Here is a 17,554-nt window from a genome sequence, read left to right as displayed (position 1 = left end):
CCAATGATACACTTCACACAAAAGACATTTCCAAATAGGTCAACCAGCCTCATCCAGGCCCCACCCAAGGCACTCACAGATCAACACCCCAGCGCTATACTAACTCAACACATCCAGATCTAAGCCTTCATCACTTGATTCAGCAGACCCTCAAGTTCCCGCAAAAGTTTCCAGCCATGTCCAAGAGGCAGCTGTGGGGAGGGGCAGGCAAGGAGCGAGCTGCTCCGGGCCTGGCTGCTCCGGGCCTGGCCTCTGTTGCTCTGGTTCGCTCTACAACCAGCTGCTCTGGGCCTGGTCACTGCCGCTCCCGACCTAGTTGCTCTGGACCTGGCTGCCACTGCTCCGGGCCTGGCCGCTCCAGGCCTGGTCACTCCCAGCCTGGCAGCTGCTGCTCCGGGCCTGGCCACACCCGACCCGGCTGCTCCAGGCCTGGCCGCTCCCAGCCTGGCAGCCGCTGCTCCGGGCCTGGCCACACCAGACCCGGCTGCTCCGGGCCTGGCCGCTCCCAGCCTGGCAGCCGCTACTCCTGGCCTGGCCGCTCCCAGCCTGGCAGCCGCTGCTCCAGGCCTGGCCACACCCGACCCGGCTGCTCTGGGCCCGGCTTCCCCGGGCCCGGCCGAGGAGACGGCCTTTCACTGGGTGCCCAAGTGACGGACAAACCAACCAGAGCTAAAGGAATTTAGGGAAGGAAAGACAAGATCCATAGGAGTTAGCTGCTTCTAGGTTTCTAAGGCTTTATGGATAGGACAGAATGGGAGTCTAAAAGAGGCATGAAGGGCATTCAGGAAAAGGGATAGTTGGGCTAGGACTGTGGTCGGCAAACTGTGGCTCGAGAACCACATGCGGCTCTTGGGCCCCTTGAGTGTGGTTCTTCCACAAAATACCATGGCCTGGGTGAGTCTATTTTGAAGAAGTGGCATTAGAAGAAGTTTAAAAAATTTGGCTCTCAAAAGAAATTTCAATCATTGTACTGTTGATATTTGGCCCTGTTGACTAATGAGTTTGCCGACCACTGGGCTAGGACATCATGAGCTAGCTCAGAGGGGCAGGCAGGGATATAAGAGTTTTAAAGGGGAGAAAGAAGGCAGGTCTAACCAGAGCCGAGGCTTTGTACCACATAAATTTAGCAGCAGAAAATATGATTTAAAAGGCAAGGTGGTTCCAGATACACAAGGCCTTGAGTTCCAGCAAGAGGAGTGCCTCCTTAATTCTATAGGCAGTGAAGTGTTGTGGAGTTTTGAACAGGGAAGTAATATGACAAAGGCAGTGATTCAAGAAGATTAATTTGGTAGAAATATGTAGACAGATTTGATATTTAAGAATAAAAGGACAAATTCGGTAGGTGGGAAACTCAGCTGGGCAATATAAAACCTGTAAGGGTACTAAGAAATATTCAGATTATTCTTAATTGGACCGAGATTACAGGATACTCATCTTATTAAGAAATTCCACTCAATGAATATAATTCTGAGGTTCAATGTCCACATGAAATTACATTATAGGTATACCCTAGGTTTGACTAGGGAAGAAATAAGGCTTAAGAAAAAAAGCAGATTTCTCCATTATTAAGAATTACTTTTAAAAAATACATTTTTAATGAACTGGAGTACTAAGACTTCCAATTCCCCATTTTTTTCACTTTAAAAAAATAATTGAGATAAAATTGGTATGTAACATTATATAAGTTTCAGGTGTACAACATTATAATTCAATGTCTGTGTACACTACACTGATCACCAAAAGTCTAGTTTCCATTCTTCACCATACAACTGAACCCCTTAATTCATTTCACCCAACCGCCAACCCTCTTCCCCTCTGGTAACTACCAATCTGTTATTTGTATCTAGTTTATTTTTGTTTTGCTTATTTGTGGGGTTTATTTTAAAGATCGCATCTATATATATAAAAGCCTAAGCGACCGTCCAACCATCTGACCATCTGACCAGTAGCTATGACATGCAATGACTACCAGGGGGCAGACGATCTGACTAATAGCTATGATGCACACTGACCACCAGAGGGCAGACGCTCAATGCAGGAGCTGCCCAGCCGCAGTGACTTGGCAGCTGCGGTTCTCAGGTGATGCACCTTGAACCAGAGAGGAGGGAGCCTGATTCTGGGGTGTGTCACCCGAGAACCGCCCTCTCGAAATCCGGGACCCCTCGGGGGATGTCAGAGAGCTGGTTTTGGCCTAATCCCTGCAGGCCAGGCCGAGGGACCCCCACCAGTGCACAAATCACTGCACCAGACCTCTAGTACATTATTAATAAATAAAATCATACAGTACTGGTCTTTTTTCACCTGACTTATTTCACTTAGGGTAATACTAATAAAATCCCAGTAAAATATGGAATTCAGCTAATTATAATATCAATGCTGGTTCTCTCACACTCTCCCTAAAAACCAATTGAAACATCTTCTCGGTTGAGGATTAAAAAATAAAAAAAAATAAAAGCAGAGTGCTCTAACATGGTAAACAGAGAGAGAAAAATCCCCAAGGGAAGGGTGAAGCGGACCAAAGCCACAGCCACTTGTAAACAATTACCCTCCTAGGACTAAGCCTTGACTTCTGTTGAATTACATAACACTGTTTCTCCTCACTGCATCATAATCAATCATATGACACATGACATATAAAAGGCCGCTCAATGACACTAGCCATAAGAGAAATGCAAACTAAGCCACAACGGGCGCCCTGGCTGGTGCGGCTCCCGGGCCCCATGCACTAGAAGGTCACAGATTTGTTTCCACCAGGGCACACGCCTGGGTTGTGGGTTCCATCCCAGACTGGGCGTGTGTGTGTGTGTGCGTGGCGTGGGGTGGGGGGGCCTGATTGATGTTTTTTTCTCTCTCTAAAATCAATTAAAAAGAAAACCAATGACATCACATCACACCTGTCAGAATGGCTCTCATCAATAAATCAACAAACAACAAGCATTGGCCAGGATGTGGCGAAAAGGGAGCCCTCATGCAATGGTGGTGGGAATGCAGACTGGTACAGCCACTGTGGAAAGTGGTATGCAGTTACCTCAAACAATTAAAAATGGAACTGCCTTCTGACCCACTCACTCCAAGGAAATCCGAAACACGAATTTAAAATAATATATGCACCCCTATGTTCATCGCAGTGTCATTTACAACAGCCAAGATTTAGAAGCAGCCCTAGTGTCCATCAGGAGGTGAGTGGAGGAAATTACACAACAGAATGCTACTCAGCTGTAAAAAAGAAGGGAATCTTATAGTATTATGGTAAGTGAAATAGTCCAGTCAGAGAAAGACAAGTACCATATGATTTCACTTACACATGGAATCTAATGAACAAAACAAAGTGACCAAGTAGAGACAGACTTGAGGATACAGAGAACAGACTGACAGCTGTCAGAGGGGAGGGAGCTGGTGGTTGGATAAAGAGGGTGAAGGGATTAAGCAAAGAAAAGAAGACTCAAGAGCACAGATAACAGCATGTGATTGCCAGAGGGAGGAGGGGGGTGGAGGGAAGTATGAGAGGGTAAGTGGGGGATAAATGGCGGTTTAAGGAGACTTGACTTGTGGTGGTAAACACACAATACAACATGCGGATGGCGTGTTGTAGAATTGTATATCTGAAGCCTATGTAATTTTATTAACCAAGGTCACCCAATAATTTCAATAAAGAAAGAAAGGTAATGGTGATTAACCACTAATTAAATAAATGAGGTATAAGGACTATGTGGTTAGATAATTAGATCTTAAGCAACAGCAAATTGCTTGAAATTAGGTTAGCAGAGAGTCTATCAGAGACATCAAGAGCTGGAAGTTTTATAAACATATTTTGAACAAAAGAAAAACTAATTTCTTCCAGAGACTTAGAAGCAGGGAAAGTTGCTCGAGTGTTGATGATAGCTACACTGGTTTTGTCTGAGATTTATTTGACAAACCTTGTTTACTTAATATTCTCAACTCGCCATGAAAATAGCGCAACAAACTAATCAAGGAAATATGCCTGACATCTAGTGGAAGCTTTAGGTACTGTAGGTATGTGACTGACTGTCTGAAGAAACCTAAAAGGGTGGGTGGGTGGGTGGGCTATATGGCTGTTTATGACTGCATATAAATCACAATTAGTGACATTCATTCATTCAATGTATTTTAGTGTCTACCATGCACCAGGCACTAGTCTAGGCACCGGGAATTCGGTGAAGAACAAGACAGAGTCTCGGCTTTTGTGATATGATTTACTTTATCCCAAGGGAAAGACTTCAAAAGTCTAGAACACAGTGTTTATGGCACCCTAACCTCTTAAAGCATCTTCAGACACATTATCCTTAACAATATCCTGAGATAATTAAAATAAATTTTATTATCACCAGTTTCACAGAAAAGCAAACTGATGTCTGTTGATATATAGTGTGTGTGTATATATATTTTTTTATCTATTTTTTCTTCTATCATTTCACATTGTGTTCCTTCTATTTTTCAACCACCAAAATTATAGTCATTCAATGTTCTCTCTCGATTGTAAAACTATCCACAGAGTGCAAACAATGGTTCCATTACTGTATGTTTCCATAATAACGATTTTTCAGCATGTTTGGAAACTGAGGTGCATGGGTTAGAGTTATACACTCTAGTCCCAACCTCGATATATGATCTCACTAATGCTGTTCCCTGCTCTGTTACAGATTCGTGACACTTATACGGCAAAGGCTGCTGCGAAGGCTGCTGCGAAGGTTAAGAAAAAGGTGAGCAAAGGACTCAAAACACTCTGGCTGACCCATAACTATAACGAACTCTTGAATCTCAAATCCATGAGGCTCTGAATAAATCTCTGTGTCAAAAATGAAATGTGAGCAGTTAATACTGCAATATACTCTACCCCTGAGGTTCAATTCCTTTGCCAAATTTTCATTTAGGTTTTAATTTTGTTTCTGGGTATGCAATAATGGTAAGACCTATAATTTTTTTATTTTTTTTTAATTTTTATTTATTTTTTTTTTTTACGTTACAGCCTTCTCTCCATCTCCATTCCCACCATGATCATTCAGGCCACTCTCACCTCTCACTTGGCCAATGGGGAAAAAACAAACAAAACCCTAGGAGGCTCATATTTTTCACCCTTGTCCCACTGCCTATTTCCACACCATAGGCAATAATTTTTCTTAAATACAACATTCAACCTGTCCCTCTCCTATCTAAAACCCTTCAGTTTGGCATAATGTCCAAAATCTCTGGTGACCTTCACCTCGTTCGCAGCCTTCCTGTTGCCCTGGGTCCTAGTTCCCCCCTCTGCCCTCCACCTGCCTAACCCTATTCATCTTTTAAGCTTCACCCTAAATGTTATTTATCACAGAAGCCTTTCTTAAACTGCCAATAAGATTTAAAAAAAAAAAAAGACATAAGGTAAAGACTTCTTGTTAGAAAATTACACAGAGAGGATTTATATAATTTCTCAGAGCTTCCAGGTGAGTATCAATTGCTAAAAGGAAGGCAAAATTAAAAATGCAACAAAGTCATCAGGAAAATAATGGAGCAGGGACAAATGGCTACCCATTAAAAAAATAAAAGTAAATTCTATCTCATATCTGACAACAATAATAAAAGGGGGAAACAGAAATGAGAACTTTTTTATAGGCAGATATTTTTATTACCTTGAGGTGAGGACATTATTTCAAATATGAAAGGGAAGCCACAAACCATGAAGAAAAACTTTTAACAAATTTGACCTTTAAATTAAAAATTTGATTAAGAAAAAGTTGAGGCATTTACAAATTCAGATAAATTTTGCAGCATGTATTCTAATAATACTGAATGTAAACTGTAATTAAGAAATATATTTTTTTTTAAATCCAGCTTACAATTTTCAAGAAGCATACTTGAAAACCCAAGGACATAGAAAGGTTGAAAGTAAAAGGATGGCACATACCTAGCAAAAGATATTAAAAGACATTACTAGCAGATAAAATAGACTTGAGAATAGAATTATCAGAATAAAGAGAGTTACTACATTAAACTAAATTTTCCATTTTCTAGTGAAATGTATAATTTGAAAAAAATAAATAAGGCTATAGAAGATTTGAATAATGTAATTAACAAAGCTGACTTCATAGATATATAGTTGTTTACTACAAATTCTGCACCCAACAAGCACAGAATAAGTGCTATTTTCAAATTTACTTGGAACAGGATAAAAACTAGATTATATGTTAGATAATAAGTATGTGTCAACAAATTTAAAATAATAATGTAGACCAAAATGAAATTAAACTAAAAATTAATAACAAAAAGAGAACTAGAGAATCCCCATATATTTGGAAAATAAGGAAGTATACTTCTCAAAGAAGAAATCATAACAGATCTTAGAAATATTTAGGACTAAACAAAAAAATTATATAACAAACCTTGGGACACCAGTCAGATAGTGCTTAAAGAAATTAATAGCCTTAAATGTGTATATCAGAAAAAATAGCTTGAAATGTCTTTAAAGAAGTTAGAAAAAGCCTAAACCGGTTTGGCTCAGTGGATAGAGTGTCGGTCTGAGGACTGAAAGGTCCCGGGTTCGATTCCAGTCAAGGGCATGTACCTTGGTTGTAGGCACATCCCCAGTGGGGGGTGTGCAAAAGGCAGCTGATCGATGATTCTCTCACGTCGATGTTTCTAACTCTCTATCCCTCTCTGTAAAAAATCAATAAAATATATATTTTTAAAAATCTTCCCACAAAGAAGGCTAAAGGGTAAATAACTCCAATCTTAAACAAGCTCTTCTAAAAGATATAAACAGAGAGAATGCTCCTCAAGTTTTTGGAGAAAGCCAACTTTGTCCTAAAGAAAGAAACAAATAAACAACAACAAAAACAAGGGAAATTACAGAACAACTGAACCCATAAACGCAGGAAAAAACTAAATAGAATATTAACAAATGAAATCAAGTAGTGCATTAAAAGGAGAGTCAATTTATATTTATTCCAGGGTTGTCTAAAAAACAGCAATGTAATTCATTACGTTAATAGAATAAAGAACCTCATATGATCATCTCAATTAATGTAGGAAAAGTAATAAAATTTGAAATCCATTCAGGACAAACAGAAAGCAGTCTTAGTGAACTGGTAATGAAAGGAAACCTCCTTTACCTGATAAACAGTTTATACAAAGACTGCATCACACAGCATTCTGGAAGCATTCTCGTTGGGATTAGCAATAACACAAGAATGCCTATTAAAGTGCTTCTGTTCAATACTGCCCTGGAGGTTCCAGCCAGCGTTCTAAGACCAAAAGGGGGGCTGGGGGGTGGGGGGAGAGTATGATTAATGCTTAGAAGTATAAGGAGTGGGAAAGAGGAAACAAAGCTGTCACTGTTTGCAGGTGATATAATTATTTAGTGAAAACCCAAAAGAATCTGAATACAAATTACTAGAACTAATGAGCAGGTTAAGCAAGATGACTGCATAGTGGATTAAAATACAAAACCAATTTGCAGTTCCACACACCAGAAACAAATAGTTAGGGCACATAGTTTCAAAAAGGGTACCATTGGCACGACCATATACATTTGCCAAAACTCAGAGCATGGTACACTTAACGTGGATGTATTTTATTGCATGTAAATTATATCTTTAAAAAACTGTAGGAAAAGCATTATGCTAAGCAAAATAAGTCAGTTGGAGAAAGATAAATATCACATGATCTCAGTCATTTGTGGAATATAATGAACAACATAAACTGATGAACAAAAACAGATCCAGAGACAGACAAGCATCGATCAGACCGTCAGAGAGAAGGCAGGGGCGGGTTGGGGGAAGGAGGAGAGATCAACCAAAGGACTTGTATGCATGCATATAAGCCTAACCAATGGCCACGGACACTAGGGGGGTGAGGGCATGAGTGGGGGGGCAGTGGGGAGAGAAGGACACATATGTAATACCTTAATAAAAAAAAATTTTTTTTAAACTGTAGGAAAAAAGGTACCATTTGCAACAGCAAGTGTAAAGTATACAACAATTAATCTAACATATATAAGGCCTATCTGGGGAAAATTATAAAGTTTTATTGAACTCTAGCTGGTTTGGCTCAGTGGATAGAACATTGGCCTGGCAGATCCCAGGTTCGATTCTGTTAAAGGGCATGTACCTCGGTAGCAGACTCAATTCCTGGCCCTCGGAGGGCAAACCAATTGGTGTGTCTCTCTCATATCGATGCTTCTCTCTCGGTCTCTCCCCCTACCTTCCACTCTCTCTAAAAGAAAATCAATGGAAAAATATCATTGGGTGAGGATTAACAAAAATAAAAATTAAAAAATAAAGCTTTGCCGAAACCAGTTTGGCTCAGTGGTAGAGCGTCGGTCTGCGGACTGAAAGGTCCCAGGTTCGATTCCGGTCAGGGACATGTACATTGTTTGCGGGCACATCCCCAGTGGGAGGTGTGCAAGAGGCAGCTGGTCGATGTTTCTCTCTCATCGACGTTTCTAGCTCTCTATCTCTCTCCCTTCCTCTCTGTGGAAAATCAATAAAATATATATTTTTTAAAATAATTAAAAATAAAGCTTTATTGAAAGACATAAAGGGATGTGTTTAATGGAAAGACATAACATATCCATGGAATGAAATATTTAATACTCTAAGAGGTCAATTTCCCCAAGTTGATCTTTAGATTCAATTAATAGCTGATCAAAATCCAACAAAATTTTATGAGGAACTCATTAAATTGATTCTAAACTTTATATGAAAGAGCAAAGGACAGACACGACACTCTTTAAAAAAGATTACTGCCCTGACCAATTTGGCTCAGTGAATAGAGCATCGGCCTGCGGATTGAAGGGTCCTAGGTTTGATTCCAGTCAAGGGCATATACCTTGGTTGGAGGCACATCCCTAGTAGGGGGTGTGCAGGAGGCAGCTGGTAGATGTTTCTCTCTCATCGATGTTTCTAACTCTCTATACTTCTCCCTTCCTCTCTGTAAAGAAATCAATATATTTTTAAAAATTAATAAATAAAATAAAAGAGATTACTAAACTTCCTTATAGTAATTAAGATAGTGAGATACTGGCATAGGGATAAACAATTTAACCGAAGGAACACAAGAAAGAGCCCAGACACCACACCGTGTATATTTGGAAATTTAATTTATGGAGGTGGTGGCACTGTGAGTGAGTGGGGAAATGATGGGTTATCCAATAAATGGGTCTGAGACGAGTTATTACTCAAAAGCAGATAAAGAGACAAAGAGAATTACATATTCTAATTACACTATACATAAAAATCCACTTCGATGAAATAAAGACATCAATGGATAGGGACCGTCTCAAAACTTAAAAAGGAAAAAAAGAGAGAGAGAAAACAACACCACATTACAATGTTGGGATAGATAAGGACTTTTTAAAATATAAATAATGCAATATAAAAAGAATATTGACCAAAAAGGGGAAAATTTAACCCCCAAAATGGATTAAAGCAGTAAGTAAAATTCATTGTGGAACACAGTGGTAAGGGAGGAGAGCATTTTTCCCCCAGCGAGAAGAAGCAAGCAAAGGGAAAGTGGAGGAAAAACAAGACAGAAAGTCAATGCAATCATGAAGTCAGTAGGCATGTTCTGAGCCATCAGTGTGTAAGAGAGAAGCTCCCATTGAACTCTGAAGAGAGAACAAGTGCACACATCATAAAACTGGAACTGCACAAAAGAACATACAGAATCACAGCTCACTGTCTGACTTTGTAATAATGGCATTAACTGTGAGTGCTGTAATCTGGTGTTTAACTTTGGGTTTAACCCTTACTAAATCTCTGAAGATTGATACAGACGGGAAACGGACATAGAAATAGCACCAGTTTTGACAATAAAAGTAAAGGCAAAAGAAGATGGGAGAAATAGAAGCTATTAATTTCCTCTTTTTTACAGAGAGAAGTTATAAAAAAATAGAGGTTTAAGAATATTATTTAAAATTATAAAGTTGACCAACTTAAAAAAATGGCACTATAATTATTAAAAACTGGAGTGGGTTGATATATACAGTTATAAATAAGGTTGGTTCCTTATACCACAGAAGGGGTTCAGTAATGTCCCAAACTGGTAAGTTAAGAAATGATGCTCTACTGAAACCGGTTTGGCTCAGTGGATAGAGAGTCGGCCTGCAGACTGAAAGGTCCCAGGTTCAATTCCAGTCAAGGGCATGTACCTTGGTTGCAGGCACATCCCCAGTGCAAGAGGCAACTGATCGCTGATTCTCTTTCATTGATGTTTCTAACTATCTCTCTCTCTTCCTCTCTGTAAAAAAAATCAATAAAATATGTTTTTTTTAAAAAAGAAAAAAAGAAAAAGAAATGGTGTTTTACATGTATTTATTATTTAGAGATATGGAGGTAACCACTTGTAGATCTAAAAGCCAAACAAAAGTCAGTGAAGTGGGGGGGATGTGCTGAGTTTCATTTTAAGCTCTTCTGTATCACTGCATTTTCAAACCACGTGCTTGTATTAGTCTACCATCAGGGAGGTAAAATAAAATAAACGTCTACTCCAACAGAAAAACTTCTAACACCTGATAAAGACTCATGACCAAAAAGCCTACCAACTTTATCCAACTCAGTAAACTTAATATCCTTATTCAATTCAGAATGAAGAGATCATAATAGATCATATATGAGATCATAATAGAGATCATAATAGAACTTATATAAGATCATAATAGAGATCATAAGAATAATCTTATTCTTTGTTTCTTCTCCTCCTTACTTGTATTTTTGGTCCCTTTAGCTTTCTAGCATGAATAATCAATTAAAAACATACATACACACACACACACACACACACACACACGTTTTGTTTATAAAACATAGCCTTGTGTTTCCTCATTTTCTCTCAACACAGAAAGAGTAAATCAGATTTTATTTCCATGTAGTCTACAGTTAAACTAAGTTTTAAAACCTGTGGGCATTGCCGCTGTAGAGAAGACATTACCTCACCCACTGATTTACCAATAACCCAAGACAACCTTGCTAAACCCAGCCCAGTAACTACCCTTCCCTGTGCTCATCTTTCTGTTGGAGACTGCTATACGTTTCTTAGAGTTTAGGACTCAGGAGCTAGGTTTCCACGTAGACATGTATGGCGATGTAAAGAGATGAAAGCTTGGAGTCTAAGTTCCCCCAAACCAGAAGGTTAAATGTTTATGTTAGGTGATATTTAATTTTGATCCAAGAGAATTTAGCAAGGTCTCCAGTTCAGTCTCATCCGCATCCATACCCACGTCTGTACTTACACTATATTTGCAAGGTCAAGTGGTTTCTCGGGTTGCTCAGGAAAAACAGGATGCGGGGGTTCTCTGGTGGGTACACACCCCAAAGATTTACTAATTGCATGGCTCAGCTTCTTTGCAGGGGATTTCTGTGTCAAAGCAGAAAATAAGGAAATAAGGAATTAAAGAAATAAGGAATTAAATCTTCAAAGGCATGAGAAAGAATTTCAAAAGAAATGGAGACAAGAGCTATAGGGGGGAAAAAAGCTTTTCAAACACGAACTACGCCTCATTATAACCAACATCAATGGGTTCTGCAGAAAGGAATCTACTGTTGTCGCAAGATCACCTGTGGCCCTTCCCGTCTGTGCTTCCTTTCTCATCTCTACAAGCAGACATACTGCCAATTTAATCTTAACTTTCCTTTTGAACAGCCCTATGCACCTTTTGCATGAAATCCCTCTTTTTGGTACGATGTTCAATTCCTTCACTGGAGTCAGAAGTTATTTTTTGCCTAAAATGCTGAGAGCTCGTGGCTTTTTAATAGTAGCAAATTAGCTGACCAACCACACGGCAAAATGTGCCTATGAAGAGACTGTTCCCAAAATAAATGTGAGGCAGAAAACTTGGTGTTAAGGGTACGGCTGTGAGTACAGACACAAATGAGTACCCTCACAGGCAGGCAGTGCACGTCAGACCTGTGACCGCATTACAAGATGATGAGGTATGACAATAAGTTGGTGAACTGATATATTTCTGTGGAACATAGATCAATACTCGCCAAAGCCAAAAAACGATCAAGTCTAAGATTTAATAGTAAATATGCACCAGGTAAGCAGTAGGCCACAATTACGTTTTCATTACTTATCAGAGGCTTTTTATAGGATACTGATTTTGTTGTCCACCCAATTCCCTTTAAATAACACTGTTGTCTGAGATTTTCTTGGCAGGATGTTAACTGCAGAGAAGTTTAAACACGTCATCCTACTGCCTCTGCAGTGTATGACTGTATGCACCACCTTGACTGGAATATGGAGCTTGCTTGCAGCTGCAGACCTCATCCATACCACGTCTCCATTTAACTTTGAGACGCTGCTTGAGTGTATTTTAACACAAAAATAAGCAAAAACCTGTTTGCCTTTAAGCAAAGTTAGGTGAAGTTGGTTAATACATTTGTTTAAAAAAAAAGATGGGATTAATATCAATTTCTTCAGAAATTTCATATATTGACTCCAAATCACCTACCACTATCCCTTTAAACCATTAGATTCTGGGGAAAGTCTAAAGGCAATCTAATTTACTGAAAATCACACAAAGCTAAAAAAGCAGAAGTTCTGAAAATGCCCCTCCCCTCCCCGCAACGGCTGTCCACTGGCCCTGAGCCCAGTGACTAACGGCAATGTGACTGATTGCTCCTCCTCGAACCCATCACCCACACTGCCCAGACGTGTCAGTCTTCTGCTCAAAATCGTTCGAGGCTGACAATCATGTATAGAATAAGATCTAAATCAATGCCATCATAGTTACAGCTTTCGTACCTGGCTCCTGCCTCACTCCGCACCCTTCACCTCGCACCAGCATGAATGACAAGTCCTCCTAGCTCTCGGCATCATGGCCCCTGTCCTCCTGAGGGCTGCCTTCCCGGCCTGCTTCTCTGTCAAAGTTCTGCTCAGCTCTCACGGCTGCTTGGGGGTGCCTCTTCCTCTGTGAAGACTTTCCTCGCTGCTCCACAGGTCAGCGCCCACCTTTCCGAGCCACCCAAGGACCGTGGGCGGATTCCCACTGGTGCACTTCCGTGCTCTAGCGCACTCTTTCACATACATGCCTACCTCTGTTAGACTGGTGCTCTGGAAGGACAGGCTCTATGTTTTAGTCACTTGTGTATTTCTAGAATCTGCTCTCTAACAAAATATGTTATTTGAACAAATCATTTGCCTCGATGAATTTTCTATTTTGCGTTTTTTCCTGAGCAAAACACATATGCTTTACTTTTTTGAGTTACGATACAAGGAGGAGACAATCAGAGAACATCAGAGAAGATCTAAATTCCCCTCTACAACTAAACACCACATCTGTAAGCCATGTATTAATTTCATGACTTTGTGCTCTATCTGGGAGCCACCTGGGCCATTATTCATGCAGACTGTGAGATGGATTAGCATATAGACTGCTTTAGCCGCATCCTGAGTAATCACAGCCATGAAATCCCAGGTTCCACACATACATTTTACAATAAACATTAAAATAACTACATGACTGTTAAAATAAAAAATGGTTCCCTTTGCCCCACCTCATACTCTCCAGCAGGATGCTTGTGTGCTTTTGGAAATGCTGCTTCAAGGCAAGGTTTAAGAATAGATCCAATCTCAAGTCTCAAAAATATAGATAGAAAGGTAAAAATCAACATAGTACAGTCAATTCTAAATTATTAGAATACTTCAAGAGAGGCCTGATATGTAGGTAAGGAAAAAATTAGAAATAAATATATATAGGAATTAGAATATTAACTGTGGGCTAGCACCAAAACAAAAAAAGGTGTTACCCTGAAAACTTCAAAGATGCGCATTCAATTAGGTTGTCTAAACCTATATATATAAAAAGCCTGAGCGACCATTACAACTGGTCAACCAAACAACCAGTCACTATGATGCACACTGACCACCAGGGGGCAGATGCTCAACATAGGAGCTGCCCCCTGGTGATCAGTGCACTCCCACAGCCAACCTCCTGTGGCCAGCCAACCTCCCGTGGTCCCACCCCAAAGCCTGCCCCAATCAGCCCCAATCGCTGGCCAGGGAAAGGGACCCCACCGGTGCATGAATTTGTGCACCGGGCCTCCAGTAGACAAATAAATGATTTCCTTATGAAGATCTCAAAGATGGGATTCTGATATAGACCTGAAGTGAATTTCACGGTGGAGTGCAGTTAAGAGGCTAAGAGTAATGAAGCCCATCGCAAGGTTCGAAAACTGCTGCAATGGCAGGATGGGGCCATCGCCTCACCTGCTCCTTGGTCCCTAGTAGAACACCCGCACTTGGTAGCCAGTCACTGAATATTTACGGCTCTGAAGGAGGGAGGCAGGAGGAAAACAGCCAGGCCGAGGGACTGGGGTCTCCCACACCTCTTTTGTGCTCCTTTGCCTCCTCCTCACTCAGACTCTAAAACTGATATAGGAAGAAGCCTTACCCTAGGAAACCAAACCTCCTCCAAACTCTTTCAGGCAATGATTTTCAACTTTTGTGCATTCTCAATACCCTAATCTACTTCACTTAATTTCAAAACAAGGCCCACCATCTCTTAAATTTTTAGACTATATGTTTTTACAATTAAAAATATATCAGAGTGTATAAAACATACACGTACAGTTTTAAAAGTTATAAAACATATGTTCATCTACCCACTATTCTTCCCGAGAAATAGAACATTCTAGTCAGTTTGGAGCCTCGCTATGGGTCCTTACCTATCGGCCCACTCCCACCGCCGGCTCCTCTCCTGATAATCAGAGTCCTGAATTTTGTACTAATCGTTTCCCTCATTGTATTCTTTTAGCAATGATGTGTAAATAATATGATTCATTTATTACATGTTTAAAACCTATATAGGCTTACATTTTTTTCCTGCAACTTGCTTCTTTCACTCAGAATTATGCTACCATTCATCCATACTGACATATGTAACTATAATTCCTTTTTTTTTTTTCAGTTTGATTGTACTTCATTACTTAATTACAGCCTAATTTATATATTCATTCTACTGCCAATGGACATTTGGGTAGTTTCCACTTTCCCCCTAGTTCATAACGCTGCCATAAACTTTCTTATCCGTGACTCCCGGTGGCCACATGTGAGGCTTTCCTAACAGTGGGATTACTGGGTCATGAGTTATGCACATTCAGTTCCACGAGGCACTGCCAACTCGTGCGCACGAAGTGGCTGCAGCGACTTCCGCTCCCCTCCGCCGCGGGAGAGACCTCCCGCCTCTCCACATTCTGGCCAACCCTGGTTCCTGTCAGACATTTTAATATTTGCCAATCTGGTGGGTGATAAACAGTATGTGGTTTCAATTTGTAATTCCTTGATCACTAAGAGACTGAGAAACTAATGGGCCATTTGTGTTTCTTCGTCTGAAATTCCTGACCCTGTCTCTGGCACCGCGCCTTGCTGGGCTGCCTCTCTCTCAGTGATCTGTGAGAGCTCTTTATGTCTTCTGTGTGTTCACGCAATGAAAGTTATGACTTGTAAACAACTACTTTAAGGCTTGTTTTTCACTCTGTTCTTTATGAAGTCATCTTTTTTAATTATAATTTTTAAATAAATCTTTATTGTTCAGATTATTGCCACTGATAGCTTAGTTAATTTTCATTCGTTTTCAGGTTTAACTGATTTGAAATAATGGGGGAAGCCAGACTAAGCTTTGAAGAAAGAAAAAGTATCCTAAAGTGTCACTAGACTTTTTTTTTTTTATGGGGATAAATGATAAAGTTTACAGTATAAAACCAGCAACAGTCAACAAACTGAGGGCGCACAAAATGATTGATGTTGGCGATTCCATTACTTCATGTTATCAGCAGTGTCTGGACCAGAAGGGTCATCAGTTTGAAAACAGGCATTGACAAAAAAGGTATTCATTTCTGTAGATCCTTTTAAATTTTGAAAATGAACTGAATGTTAATGACTTTATAATCAAAGTGTGTATGCATTTTTGGGGGACACCCTAGATTTTGTACTTTTGTATTTTAAGAAATATTTCCCCCCCTAAGATTAGAAAGTCAGTGTTCCACACTGTCTTCTGAAGTTTTGTAGTTTTTATATTTCATATTTAAGTTTCAATCTACTTAGAAATGCTTTATTTTATAGATAGGAGGAAAGAGTCCAACTTTATCCCATATGGATAATCAATTGCCTCAAGATCATTAAATAACTACTCCATTATTTTCCAACTACATACTCTATTTCTATCCCTGTACTAGTGTCAGATGATTTAGTTTCATTTTTTTTTTTCCATTTTAATTTACTTTTTGGGGCAACCATAGCCTTTAGTTGACTCTCCCATTTCCACCCCCCTCTGAAATGAATGTTTATTAAGAAATTATTGTCAGGCCCTGGCCGATGTTGCTTAGGGTTAGAGCATCAACTGGCGCACTGAAGCATTGTGGGCTCGATTCTCAGTCAAGGGCACATACCTGGGTGGCTGGTTCAATCCCGCGCTTCATCAGGATGCATTTGGGAGGCAACCAATTGATGTCTCTCTCACATAGATGTTTCTCTCTCTCTCTCTCTCTCTCTCTCTCTCTCTCTCTATATATATATATATATATATATATATATATATATATATATATATATATATATATATATTGGTTAATCCCCACCCAAGGATATTTTTTCCATTGATTTATATATATATATATATATATATATAAATCAATGGAAAAAATATCCTTGGGTGGGGATTAACCAAAAAATAAAAATAAAAGGAATTAGTGTCAGGCACCCAGTAGGTGCTTTGCACACATACATAGGCTCATTTAACCCTCCAATAGTCTCATAAATTCTATGTTAATGGTCTCAGTTTTATGCGTGTGAAAACTGACAATCATATAAATAGGCCCATTTGACTCCTCTCGTGGTACAACAGGCCCTCAGCATGTAAAATTACTCAGAGCAAGAGCTCAGAGGCTACACAGAAGTTGGGAGAGACAGCCTGAGACAGTGAGGTATTCTTGCAAGGAGTCAGAAATAGACGAGCGACACCAGAACCACGATGGGAGTCATACAGGGGAAACTGGGCTGAGTTGGGTGTGGGGACACAGAGTTTCCAACTGAGGGGCAGACTCCAAGGTGGAGGGCGGGAGGTGACTCATGCTGTAACCGCTGCAGTGTGTTCCTGCGCCAGGGCTGAAACTTGTTTTCCTCGCATTACCGTGGGCCAGGCACTGAGACACTCTGAAATAGAAAGTTTGTTTGAGCTCAGATGACTGTATTTTCAATCAGCCTCGAGCCAGTTCCTTGCCAAGCACAGTCTTCAGCCCAGGGAACATGCTGGCAGGCCCTGACACTCGGGAGCACAACAGCCAAATGGAAAAAACTCGGGATCGGTGCCATTCCTGCCATGTTCACTTCAAATCACTCTCTCTGAGTGCATCATCCTGAGCACCAAGCCGCCATCTGAGGGGATCGGGTAGAAACATAGGACTATGAAGTCCTCAGACAAGTCGGGAACCTCCTTGTACTATTTTAATATGAACACTGACCACAATATTAATCAGCATCTGTAACTTAAAATCCTATAGCTCTAATCATGCCTCAACTATGTTCATGTCATAGTCGGTGAGTACTTCAGTTGCATCTTATT

At 40.2% G+C, this 17,554-nt stretch overlaps 1 protein-coding gene across 17 annotated transcripts in view; it reads right to left on the bottom strand.

Annotated features, from left to right (window-relative positions):
* DTNB (dystrobrevin beta) overlaps positions 1-17,554 on the bottom strand; it is a 144,071-nt gene that overhangs the window by 67,057 nt on the left and 59,460 nt on the right. For all 17 annotated transcript variants that reach the window (XM_084901429.1, XM_084901431.1, XM_084901443.1 and 14 more), the window contains exon 9: positions 11,225-11,349. In XM_084901429.1, coding sequence (XP_084757555.1) covers positions 11,225-11,349 — 125 coding nt within the window. The remainder of the gene's footprint in view (positions 1-11,224; positions 11,350-17,554) is intronic.

This window comes from Pipistrellus hanaki (genome assembly GCF_964339955.1).
Source record: "Pipistrellus hanaki genome assembly, chromosome: 12".
Lineage (NCBI taxonomy): Eukaryota > Metazoa > Chordata > Mammalia > Chiroptera > Vespertilionidae > Pipistrellus > Pipistrellus hanaki.
This window is presented reverse-complemented; position numbering and strand designations above follow the sequence as displayed.